The 13,505-nt window shown below is 47.0% G+C and overlaps 1 protein-coding gene across 8 annotated transcripts in view; it reads right to left on the reverse strand.

Annotated features, from left to right (window-relative positions):
* bscl2 (BSCL2 lipid droplet biogenesis associated, seipin) overlaps positions 1-13,505 on the reverse strand; it is an 89,157-nt gene that overhangs the window by 57,462 nt on the left and 18,190 nt on the right. For all 8 annotated transcript variants that reach the window (XM_063036131.1, XM_063036137.1, XM_063036134.1 and 5 more), the window contains exons 5-6: positions 9,653-9,796; positions 4,189-4,323 (exon numbers count right to left, since the gene is read on the reverse strand). In XM_063036131.1, the coding sequence (XP_062892201.1) occupies positions 4,189-4,323; positions 9,653-9,796 (279 nt within the window). The remainder of the gene's footprint in view (positions 1-4,188; positions 4,324-9,652; positions 9,797-13,505) is intronic.

Here is a 13,505-nt window from a genome sequence, read left to right on the forward strand (position 1 = left end):
CCGTCAGCGAACCTCCTGTGAAGTCCAGACCAACCTCCCCAATGTGGAAGGGGTGCTGGACTTTCAGGACGTGCCAGCTCTGCAATGGGTTGCAAAACTCTGCCCAACAGATTTCAGTGGTGTCTCCTTGCCCAGAGGTTGGCACTCCACTTATCCGTTAACCAACTTGAAACAGCCCCGTGCCAGAGCGGGAAGAGCCGCTACCTCACGGCTCCAGAGACCTGGGTTAGATCCCAACCTCCGGCCTAGCTGTGTGTGTGTCTATGCCTGCATGCTGTGTGTCAATGGAGTGTGCACATTCTGTCTGTGACCGCGTGGGCTTTCCCCAGGCCCTCCCACCTTCTCAACCGCTTCCGGGTCAGTGGGGTCATTGTTCGTGTGAATGGCCTCTAATGTGGGGGGGTGATGGGAAGGACCTGTGGGGAGAGGTGACGTGAATGTGGGGGGAATATATGCAACATCAATGCTTGGTTGATGGTCAGCATAGAGTCAGAGGGCCGAACGGCCTGTTTCCCTGCTGTATGACCCTACGTCCTGCATCACCAGAGAGAAGATGCTCTATTTGATGAAGGTAGAGCCGTAGATATAGTGTACACGGATGTTAGCAAGGCATTTGGTAAGGTACCCCATGCAATGCTTATTGAGAAAGTAAGGAGGCATGGGATCCAAGGGGATATTGTTTTGTGGATCCAGAACTAGCTTGCCCACAAAAGGCAAAGAGTGGTTGTAGACGGGTCATATTCTGCATGGAGGCCAGTGACCAGTGGTGTGCCTCAGTGATCTGTTCTGGGATCCTTACTCTTTGTGATTTTTATAAATGACCTGGATGAGGTAGTGGAGGGATGGTTTAGTAAATTTGCTGATGACACAAAGGTTGGGGGTGTTGTGGATTGTGTAGAGGGCTGTCAGAGGTTACAACGGACATTGATAGGATGTAAAACTGGGCTGAGAAGTGGCAGATGGAGTTCAACCCAGATAAGTGTGGGGTGGCTCATTTTGGTAAGTCAAATATGATGGCAGAATATAGTATTAATGGTAAGACTCTTGGCAGTGTGGAGGATCAGACGGATCTTGGGGTCCGAGACCATAGGACACTCAAAGCTGCTATGCAGGTTGACTCTATGGTTAAAGTTTAAGAGCTGAGAGGCAATCTTGCAGCTATATAGGACCCTGGTCAGACCCCACTTGGAGTACTGTCCTCAATTCTGGTCGCCCCACAACAGGAAGGACGTGGAAACCAGAGGAAGGGTGCAGAGCAGATTTACCAGGATGTTGCCTGGATTGGGGAGCGTGCCTTATGAGAATAGGTTGTGTGAACTTGGCCTTTTCTCCTTGGAGCGACGGAGGATGAGAGGTGACCTGATACAGGTGTTTAAGATAATGTTGATCGCGTGGATAGTCAGAGGATTTTTCCCAGGGCTGAAATGGCTAGCACGAGAGGGCACAGTTTTAAGGTGCTTGGAAGTAGGTACTGAGGAGATGTTGGGGTAAGTTTTTTTTAATTCAGAGAGTGGTGAGTGTGTGGAATGGATCTTTTAAGAGACTCCCAGATAGCTACATGGAGCTTAGAAAAATAGAGGGCTATGGGTAAGGCCTTGGTTGTTCTAAGGTAGGGACATGTTCAGCACAGCTTTGTGGGCCAAAGGGCCTGTATTGTGCTGTATGTTTTCTATGTTTCTATGTTTATAATATCGTAGAATTGCCATCAGTGCCACGTGCTGACGAGGCCAGAACTAGCAAGATTATACAGTTTAACACATGGCGAAGGAGTTGGTGTAGGAGGGATAAAATTTCTGGATCACTGGGCTCTCTTTCAGGGAAGGTGTGACCTGTACAGAAGGGACGGTTTGTACCTGAACTGGAGGGGGACTAATATCCTAGCGGGAAAGTTTGCTCGTGCTGCACGGTGTGTTTAAACTAGAGTTGCAGGGGGATGGGAACCAGGGAGTCAGAACAGTGAGTGGAGAGTCTGTGAAGGCAGATGTTGGTAACACCTCAGGCAAAGTCAGCAATCAGAAAGGTTGAGAGCGGTGCGACCAGTGTCCTGAGCTGTGTACATTTCAATGCAAGAAGGATGAAAGGGAAAGGCGGATGAGCTCAAGGGCATGGAATTATATTGTAGCCATTTATGAGACTTGGTTGCAGGAGGGGCAGGACTGGCAGCTCAATATTCCGGGATTCCGTTGTTTTAGATGCGACAGAGCAAGAGGGATTAAAGGAGGAAGGAGCATTACTGCTCAGGGAAAATGACACAGCAGTGCTCAGTCAGGACAGACTGGAGAGCTCGTCAACTGAGGCGTTACTGCTGGAACTGAGAAATAAGAAAGATATGACCACTAAATATTACAGACCACCCAACAGTCCGAGGGATTTAGAAGAACAAACTTGTAAAGAGATCGCAGACTCTTGCAAGAAACATAAGGTTGTTACAGCAGGTGATTTTAACTTTCCACATATTGACTGGGAATCCCGTACTGTAAAAAGGATCAGTAGCCTGTGCCTTGTAGATCTTGATGTGTTTCGCTGGGATAGAGCCTGTCAGATGTCTTCAGGAAAGTTTCCATCATCAGTATGTAGAATTTCCAATGAGAGTGTGCGCGATACTGGATCTTCCATTTATGAGACAGGGCAGGCGACAGAAATTTGTCTAGGGGAACACTTGGCCTCCAGTGACCACAATGGCATTAGTTTCAAAGTACATATGCATTTACTTTGCTGGTTGCAATTATAAATTGGATGGTATCAGAAATTATCTGACATTGTGGATTGGGACAGGCTGCTTTCTGGCAAAGGTGTACTTGGTTAGTGGGAGCTCTTCGAAAGTGAAATTTCAGAAGTATAGTTCTTGTATGTGCCTGTCAGAATAAAGGGTAAGGATAACAGGTGAAGGGAACCTTGGTTTTCGAGAGATTATGAGGCCCTGGTTATGAGCCAAAAGGGGGTGTGTAACTGGTGTTTATGGAGTCTAGGAAATGCAAGAGAACACTTAAGGAGGAATCAGGAGGACTAAAAGAAGGCAGGAGGTTGCTCTAGTAGAAAAAGTGAAGGAGATTCCTAAGGGATTCTACAGATCTATTAAGAGTAAAAGGATTGCAAGGGACAAAATTGATCCTCTGGCAGATCAGAGTGGTAATCCATGTGTGAAGGCAAATGAGATGGGGGAGATCTTAAATTTTTTACATCCGTATTTACTCAGGAGGCGGACACAGAGTCTAGTGAAACAGTATCCACCTCGTGGACCCTTTTACAGATCACAGAGGAGGGGCTGTTTGCTATTCTAAGGCGTATCAGGGTGGATAAATCCCCAGGGCCTGAAAGAGTGTCTCCTCGGACCCTACGGGAGGCAATTGCAGGAATTGCCGGGGCCCTAGCTGAGAGATTCAAATCATCCTTAGCAAAAGGAGAGGTACCGGAGGGTTGGAGGATAGCCGAGGTCGTTCGGCTGTTTAAAAAGAGGCTCTAAACATAAACCAGGGTATTATAGGCCAGCAGGTCTGACATCAGTAGTGAGAAAGGTATTCTAAGGGACCAGATATCAGAGTATTTGATAGATGTAAACCGATTAAGGATAGTCATCATGGCTTCGTGCTTCATAAGTTATGTCTAACCAATCTTATAGAGGTTTCCGAGGAAGTTACCAGGAAAGTGGATGAAGGAAAAGCAGTGGATGTTGTCTACGTGGACTTTAGCAAGGCACTTGACAAGGTCCCGAATGGGAGGTTGGTCAAAAAGGTTCAGTCGCTCGGCGTTCAAGGTGAGGTAGTATCGAGTACAGGAGATGGGACGTTATGTTGAAGTTGTATAAGACGTTGATGAGACCTAATTTGGAGTATTGTGTGCAGTTTTGGTCACCTACCTACAAGAAAGATGTAAATAAGGTTGAAAGTGCAGAGAAAATTTACAAGGATGTTGCCAGGTCTGGAGGACCTGAGTTATAAGGAAAGATTAAATAGGTATCGACTTTATTCCCTAGAATGTACAAGATTGAGAGATTTGATAGAGGTATACAAAATTATGAGGGGTATAGATAGGGTAAATGCAAGCAGGCGTTTCCCACTGAAGTTGGGCGGGACTACAACCAGAGGTCATGGGTCAAAGGTGACAGGTGAAAAGTTTAAGGGGAAGATGAGGGGAAAATTCTTCACTCCGAGGGTTGTGAGAGTGTGGAACAACGAGGTGGTGACTCACTGAATCTTCCTTATAGTCAGAGTAGAGCTCGACCTCCACGACCTGCATCTGCTCCAGCAGCCCGGTAACGAAGAGAGGGGCATATAGCAGAGTGTCCAAAGTTTGTAACAGCCACGATTTGTAATGTAACATTGCCTAAAAGGAAGAAAACACAGGGTGACTGCACACCACAGGAAGACTCCCACATCCTAATATGCAACTATTTGGGAACTCTGATACTCCTGAATCTACTTCACCCAGTGTCACTGGGGCCCCAGTTCCCTCTTGGTTCACTGGTTCCCCAGTACCTAAGTTTCCTCTCGACTCACTCGACTCCTGGTTCCCTCATTTTCTCTTGATTCACTGGCTCCCCAATTTCCATGTTCCCTCTCGATTCACCTGATCTATGTTTCCCAAGTTCCCTCTCGATGCACCCCAGTTCCCATGTTCCCTCTTGATTCACTGGCTCCCCAGTTCCCATGTTCCCTCTCGATTCACTGGCTCCCCAGTTCCCATGTTCCCTCTGAATTCACTGGCTCCCCAATTCCCATGTTCCCTCTGAATTCACTGGCTCCCCAGTTCCCATGTTCACTCTTGATTCACTGGCTCCCCAGTTCCCATGTTCCCTCTGAATTCACTGGCTCCCCAATTCCCATGTTCCCTCTGAATTCACTGGCTCCCCAGTTCCCATGTTCCCTCTCAATTCACTGGCTCCCCAGTTCCCACATTCCCTCTTGATTCATTGGGGCCCCAGTTCCCATGTTCACTCTTGATTCACTGGCTCCCCAGTTCCCATGTTCACTCTTGATTCACTGGCTCCCCAGTTCCCATGTTCCCTCTTGATTCACTGGCTCCCCAGTTCCCACGTTCTCTCTCGATTCACTGGCTCCCCAGTTCCCATGTTCACTCTTGATTCACTGGCTCCCCAGTTCCCATGTTCACTCTTGATTCACTGGCTCCCCAGTTCCCATGTTCCCTCTTGATTCACTGGCTCCCCAGTTCCCATGTTCACTCTTGATTCACTGGCTCCCCAGTTCCCATGTTCACTCTTGATTCACTGGCTGCCCAGTTCCCATGTTCACTCTTGATTCACTGGCTCCCCAGTTCCCATGTTCCCTCTCCATTCACTGGCTCCCCAGTTCCCACGTTCCCTCTTGATTCATTGGGGCTCCAGTTCCCATGTTCCCTCTGAATTCACTGGCTCCCCAGTTCCCATGTTTCTTCTTGATTCACTGGCTCCCCGGTTCCCATGTTCCCTCTCCATTCACTGGCTCCCCAGTTCCCATGTTCCCTGTTGATTCATCGGGGCCCCAGATTCCATGTTCCCTCTGGATTCACTGGCTCCCCAGTTCCCATGTTCCCTCTGGATTCACTGGCTCCCCAGTTCCCATGTTCCCTCTGAATTCACTGGCTCCCCAGTTCCCATGTTCACTCTTGATTCACTGGCTCCCCAGTTCCCATGTTCCCTCTGAATTCACTGGCTCCCCAATTCCCATGTTCCCTCTGAATTCACTGGCTCCCCAGTTCCCATGTTCCCTCTCAATTCACTGGCTCCCCAGTTCCCACATTCCCTCTTGATTCATTGGGGCCCCAGTTCCCATGTTCACTCTTGATTCACTGGCTCCCCAGTTCCCATGTTCACTCTTGATTCACTGGCTCCCCAGTTCCCATGTTCCCTCTTGATTCACTGGCTCCCCAGTTCCCACGTTCTCTCTCGATTCACTGGCTCCCCAGTTCCCATGTTCACTCTTGATTCACTGGCTCCCCAGTTCCCATGTTCACTCTTGATTCACTGGCTCCCCAGTTCCCATGTTCCCTCTTGATTCACTGGCTCCCCAGTTCCCATGTTCACTCTTGATTCACTGGCTCCCCAGTTCCCATGTTCACTCTTGATTCACTGGCTGCCCAGTTCCCATGTTCACTCTTGATTCACTGGCTCCCCAGTTCCCATGTTCCCTCTCCATTCACTGGCTCCCCAGTTCCCACGTTCCCTCTTGATTCATTGGGGCTCCAGTTCCCATGTTCCCTCTGAATTCACTGGCTCCCCAGTTCCCATGTTTCTTCTTGATTCACTGGCTCCCCGGTTCCCATGTTCCCTCTCCATTCACTGGCTCCCCAGTTCCCATGTTCCCTGTTGATTCATCGGGGCCCCAGATTCCATGTTCCCTCTGGATTCACTGGCTCCCCAGTTCCCATGTTCCCTCTGGATTCACTGGCTCCCCAGTTCCCATGTTCCCTCTGGATTCACTGGGGGCCCCAGTTCCCATGTTCTCTCTCGATGCACTGGGGCCCCAGTTCCCACGTCCCCCCTCAATTCACTGGGGCCCTAGTTCCAGTGTTCCCTCATCATAGGAAATGACATCTCCACACTCACTCTATTGAGGCGGAAGGTTCCAATGAGATCCCCTTCTGAATTCCAGTGAACCATCAAATGCTCCTCATACGACAAGCCTTTCAATGCCTGAATCATTTCATAAACTTCCTTTGAACCTTCTCCGACGTCGGTACATCCTTCCTTAGATAAGGAGCCCAAAGCTGCTCACAATACTCCAAGTGAAGTCTCACCAGAGCCTTATAAAACATGTTTCGCTATACCTCTCTCCCTTTATCATATAGCTTAAAATTTTATTTTAGTTAGTGATACGGCAAGGTATCAGGCCTCTCTCGCCAAACCAGTCTATGTCCCTGCCCGGCTCAATTACCCCCATGTGATCAATTAGCATACTTTGGAACGTGGGAGGAAACCAGAGCACCCGGAGGAAACGCATGCAATCATGTACAAACAACCAAACAGACGATGGAACTGAACATGGGTCGCTGGCGCTGAAATAGCGTTATACCACTGTGCAGCCCAGTGTTTCACTTACCCCCATCTGTATTACACAGAGTCGCAGAGAAGGAAAAGCAGGCCATTCAGCCCATTGAGTCTGTGCCAGCAGTGTACACTAACTTCTTTTTATTCTACCTACTTCCCCTTCAACTCCCTACCTCCTCAGATTCTAACCCTCACCCACCGAATTCAGTATTTGCAATCAACCCATCGGTTGGGGGCCTCTCACATCAATCTTCAATCGATGTAACAGGCTGGATTGCCATCGATTTGTGGACGTGTCACTCAGGGTCTTGGGAAATATATGTGTTGTTTTTTTGCATGACTATGGTTTTTTTGAGTGTGCTGTGTGTGTGTTTGCACCTTGGCCCCAGCTGCTTCGCTTGGCTGTGCTCATGCACGGTTGAATGATAATTAAACTTGACTCTGATTTGATTTGATCGGGTCACACATCGCTGGCACGCGGGAGTGGGGAAGAAACTGGCACGTCTGGGAGAGACACACACAGTCACAGAGAGCATGTGTAAACCTCCCACCTCACTCACTCACTGTCTCACACACAGTCACGGAGAACACTCCCTACACATGTTGCAGCTATATGGGACCCTGGTCAGACCCCACTTCGAGTACTATCCTCAAATCTCGTCACCTCACTACAGGAAGGACGTGGAAACCATAGAAAGGGTGCAGAGGAGATTTACAGGGATGTTGCCTGGATTGGGGAGCATGCCTTATCAGAATAGGTTGAATGAACTCGGCCTTTTCTCCTTGGAGCGATGGAGGATGAGAGGTGACCTGACAGAGGTGTACAAGATAATGAGAGGCATTGCCCATGTGGATAGTCAGAGGCTTTTTCCCAGGGCTGAAATGGCTAGCACAAGAGGGCATAGTTTTAAGGTGCTTGGAAGTAGGTACAGAGGGGATGTCAGGGGTAAGTTTTTTTACACAGAGAGTGGTGAGTGTGTGGAATCAGCTGCTGGCGGCAGTGGTGGAGGCGGAAATGATAGGGTCTTTTAAGAGACTCCTGAATGGCTACATGGAGCTTTTAAAAATAGAGGGCTATGGGTAAGCCTAGGCAGTTCTAAGGTAGGGACATGTTCGGCACCGCTTTGTGGGCTGAAGGGCCTGTATTGTGCTGTAGGTTTTCTATGTTTCTATGGGCATTTACACACATTCACACCCAAACACTGCCTTGGCATTCTGTTGTCGTTGTGCTGAGTGTACACACTTCAATGTCTTCCACGGGTATATTCTCATAATGGTTCCTAAAGGGTTTGGCTTTACAGTGCCTTTCCCGCCACACACGGTGGAATATTCCTTTTCTTTAGTATCAAGTTCAGCTGTCATTCAACCATACATGAATACAGCCAAACGAGACAGCATTACTCCGAGGTCAAGGTGAAAAACACACTACCAACAGTCACACACAGCACAAAGCACATACAAGGTAGCAACACATGTAAAATATCAGTAAGATACAGCCACACAAAAAAAATAGTCCAGACCCTGAGTCCACGAATGCCGCAGAAATCTGCAGTCGACCACAATACAGCTCGTCTTCTGCCAAGCAAACACTGGGGGACAGCTCCAACTCCAGAATGGACGCCACGCCACACCACCTTCAATGCCGCTCTCCTGGCAGCTGTACTTAAGGAAGATACTTCTATTTTGCAATATGATTGTAACGACGTTGTGCAGCGCATCATATTCTGATTCACGTGTAGTCTGAAGTTAACTGTGGGTAATTAAAGATGGTATGTCCTAGTGCCTCAAAAAAGCACAGGGGGAAATGGCGCTCAGTAGGCCAGAGCAAGATCGAGCTGCTGGGAATTCACACTGGAAACAATACCGAGCTATTTATTGTGGTTTCTGGTAGATATCTTTTTCGTAAATATTGGCAGTTTTCACCATTTTCACTCATTTTTGTAAGTTTGGTCTTTTGATGCACTGAATAAACATCCTTGGACGAGAGTGCCAGGCGATTCTACCCATCTTTTCTTTGGTCATAACCCACGTGTCGTAACACACACAGCACCAGAGATTAGGACTGAACCTGGGAGACGGAGGCTCAACCTGCTGTGGACCTGTGCCGAGGTGAGTGTTTAGAATTCCCTCTCTTGGAGGTTCCAAGGACACAGTGGCTGGGAATAACCACGGCTGAAGTCAATAGGATTTGGACATGGGGAATCTACTGTACCCTGGGGTGTGGTAATGCACAGGGTGGCAGTTAGCACAAAGCACTTTACAGCGCCAGCCGTGAGATCGTGGCTCAGCTCCTGGCACGCCTGTAGGGAATTTACAAGTTCTCTCTGTGACTCTGGTGCTCCAGTTTCCTCCCGCAGTCCAAAGACGTACAGGTTAGGGTTAGCGAGTTGTGGTAAGCTTCATTGGCGCTGGAAGCACCGCGACACTTACGGGTTGCCCGGCACACAGTCCTCATCGATTTGATTTGACACTGTACATTTCGATGTACGTATGACAGATAAAACTAAACTTTACCTTCAAGGGATGTAGGATTGGGAGGGGAAGCTGGAGAAAAGGCACTGGCCAGCATTGCTTTAACGGGCTGAATAGCCTCTTCCTATATCAGTAACAGGAAGGCCCAGCCACAATCTCATTGCATGGGAGAGGCCAGCGCTTGGCAAAGGTACTTACCGATCTGGAAACGGTGGAGATTACGGTCCCTGTCTTGGTGTAGCAGGACATCTGCACCATGAACATTCCCAGATTCTGATTGACGGGAGACTCCGGCATCTGGAGCCAAAGGGAGATCCGATACGGTTGTCCGTACATCATTACCTGGAGAGAAGGGGATGCAGTCACCGCGTGACAGTAGAAACATGACCTACCCTTTGCCACCCTCCACATCACCACTCCTGCCCTCAATCACAGACATGAATCTTTCTCCAAGGGTCAACGCGAGTTTGGCCTATTATTGATCTGTGTACTGAGATCAAGAACAGCATCCACACCAAAGTGAAGCTGGACAAGAGCTGTGTTCTGTCCACACTCTTGTACGTTTCAGAATGCTGGCGCATGACACGAACTGATCTTGCCAAGCTGTCATTCCATACCAGGAGCCTCCGCAAGATCCTCCATAGTTTCTGGCCCAAGAAGATCTCCAACAATTCCCTCTCCAGGGTCACTGAGAGGACATAGCCACAATCATCGTGAGGAAACGTCGGAGATGAATTGGGCAAGAAGAGAGGCCAACTCCATCATCAAGACTGCACTCCATTGGACCCCTGAAGGTCAGAGGAAACCTGGGAGACCAAAGACAACTTGGCACCATACTGTAGAGGCAGAAATGAGGACCCTGAACCACTCCTGGGGCACTATAGAGAAGATGGCCGAGGACAGACAGAGATGGGGGACCTTCACTGCCATCCGAAACACCAGCGGCACGTTGAGATGGTCAAAGGAAAACAGAATGCAAAACAGAGGGCAAGTGCAGAGGCTCAGAAAGTAGTGCCAGAATTGAGATCACTCATGTTGAGAATGTTGTTCTCCTGAGGGGTTACTCCCTTAATGAAGAACGCCTATATGTGAGTTTGTTTAAAGTTCAAAGTAAAGTTTATTATCAGAGTACATACATGTCACCACATACAACCCTGATATTCATTTCCCTGTGGGCGTACTCAGCAAATCTATAGAATAGTAACTGTAACAGAATCAGTGAAAGATCAACCAGAGTGCAGAAGACAACAAACTGTGCAAATGCAAATATAAATAAATAGCAACAAATAACAAGAACATGAGACAAAGAGTCCTTAAAGTGAGATAATTAGTTGTGGGAACATCTCAATCAAGGGCAAGTGAGTGAAGTCATCCGCAAGGGATTTCTGTTTTTTGTGAGTATGTGGTTCACTGCACTGAAGCCTCTTTCAACAAGATAGGAGAATGGAAATACAACAAGGAGCAGTTTGGCTCTTCTTCAAAGACCAGGAAACTCTGTATGACAGTGTAGACACATACCACAAAAGCTGATATTTTTGAAAAGCATTTTTGCTTCTTCATCATTCTGAATTTCAATAATTTCTTCTTGCAAGCTCTCATCCTGTTCTTCCACCTTGCAAAGAAATGGGTTAATTACCCAGTCTGGAATTTCCAGATCATTCAAATCCTTGAATTGATTCTGAAAATTCTTCTTCAGTGACTGCAAGTATAAGCAGTACTCTTGCAAATCACTGTCTGTGAAAGAGGGTGCCGTACTTTCCATGTAGGGAAACTGTGAAAACATCCTTCTCCAAATGTTTTGCTTTTGATTTCCAATTTTCTGATAAAAGTGGACAACTGTACTTTTTGCCTGGATTAAATTGGAATTCTCACCCAGCAGTTTCATTTTTAGAATGTTTGTTTCGTCATACAGATCGACTAGGTCTGCCACATCTCCATGTAGAAGTTCAATCTTGTTTCCCCAACTCTTGTTGACTTTGAGCAAAAATTCAACCACAATGTCAAAAAGATCAAAGAAATGTTTTTAAGACACCCAACACACTTTAGTGTGAAGAAGCAAGTGTTCAAGCTCTTCATTGATATTCATTTCCCTGTGGGCGTACTCAGCAAATCTATAGAATAGTAACTGTAACAGAATCAGTGAAAGATCAACCAGAGTGCAGAAGACAACAAACTGTGCAAATGCAAATATAAATAAATAGCAACAAATAACAAGAACATGAGACAAAGAGTCCTTAAAGTGAGATAATTAGTTGTGGGAACATCTCAATCAAGGGCAAGTGAGTGAAGTCATCCGCAAGGGATTTCTGTTTTTTGTGAGCAAATCTCAGATTGGCTTGGCATAACTGGCAAAATATTCTGCTATTTAATGGATGAGCTTTGATAGCAGATATTACAAGTGTCATGCTTGAAAAAAGTCACTGGCTGACGTTTTTGGTTGTGAGATGTTAACGATGAATTACATAATAGATTGCAAACAATGGATTGGAATTTCCTTTTTCATAAATGCTACCAAACCAGCATGGCAACCTGTCATAAGTGGTGCTTCATCTGTTGCATAAGAAATCATGTTCCTAATCAGAATACTTTTATCCTCAATATACATTTTGAGCTCATCGTAGATTAATCTGCCATTCATATTTGTTTTTAAATTTTACTATGGAGAATCTCTTCGTAAACTTTTCCATTTTTGATAAAATGTACATATGCCATTAGCAAAGCCTCATTGTCTCGCACAGTTGACTCATCCAGCTGTATCCCAAGTTCTGTTTTTTGTAGCTCTGTGCATACTTGATACTCAATGTCTTCATTCATTTCATCAACACAACGAGCTACAGAGGTATTACTCAGCGGAATTGATTTTAAAATACAGGTATCCATTTTGAGAACAGTGCTGAGCACTTCTGATACTGCAGGTATTATTAATCTTTCACCAATTCTGTGGGATTTTCCACACTTTGCTGGCATTTTGGAAATGTTATAAGAAACAACGAGATCACAATCAAGGCCATTTTTAGCTCTCTTGGCGAACGACTCGAGTGTGTGCAACACTTTTCAAATGCTTCTTTCATCTTCTGAAACTGAGTAAAACCATAAGTAGCCTTTTTAGGGTGTCTTTTACAGAAGTGTTCCTGGAATCTTGATGGTTTCATGGCTTCATTAGACAGTACAGTATTACAAGTAAGACACGTGGGGCGTTGCTGATCTGACAAGAATGGAAAAGAACCATACCCAGGTATGTAAACAACAGGAATTCGCAGATGCTGGAAATTCAATGCAACACACATTAAAGTTGCTGGTGAACGCAGCAGGCCAGGCAGCATCTCTAGGAAGAGGTACAGTTGACGTTTCAGGCCGAGACCCTTCGTCAGGACTAACTGAAGGAAGAGCGAGTAAGAGATTTGAAAGTGGGAGGGGGAGGGGGAGATCCAAAATGATAGGAGAAGACAGGAGGGGGAGGGATGGAGCCAAGAGCTGGACAGGTAGAATCTCCCCTGGAAAGCAGGATCTCCCAGTGGCCACACATTTTAATTCCACATCCCATTCCCATTCTGACATGTCTATCCACGGCCTCCTCTACTGTAAAGATGAAGCCACACTCAGGTTGGAGGAACAACACCTTATATTCCGTCTGGGTAGCCTCCAACCTGATGGCATGAACATTGACTTCTCTAACTTCCGCTAATGCCCCACCTCCCTCTCGTACCCCATCCGTTATTTATTTTTATACATTCTTTCTCTCACTCTCCTTTTTCTCCCTCTGTCCCTCTGACTATACCCCTTGCCCATCCTCTGGGTTTCCCCCCCACTGTCTTTCTCCCTGGGCCTCCTGTCCCATGATCCTCTCATATCCCTTTTGCCAATCACCTGTCCACCTCTTGGCTCCATCCCTCCCCCTCCTGTCTTCTCCTATCATTTCGGATCTTCCCCTCCCACTTTCAAATCCCTTACTAACTCTTCCTTCAGTTAGTCCTGACGAAGGGTCTCGGCCTGAAATGTCGACTGTACCTCTTCCTAGAGATGCTGCCTGGCCTGCTGCGTTCACCAGCAA

The sequence above is a fragment of the Mobula hypostoma genome, chromosome 30, assembly GCF_963921235.1.
Source record: "Mobula hypostoma chromosome 30, sMobHyp1.1, whole genome shotgun sequence".
Taxonomy (NCBI): Eukaryota; Metazoa; Chordata; class Chondrichthyes; order Myliobatiformes; family Myliobatidae; genus Mobula; species Mobula hypostoma.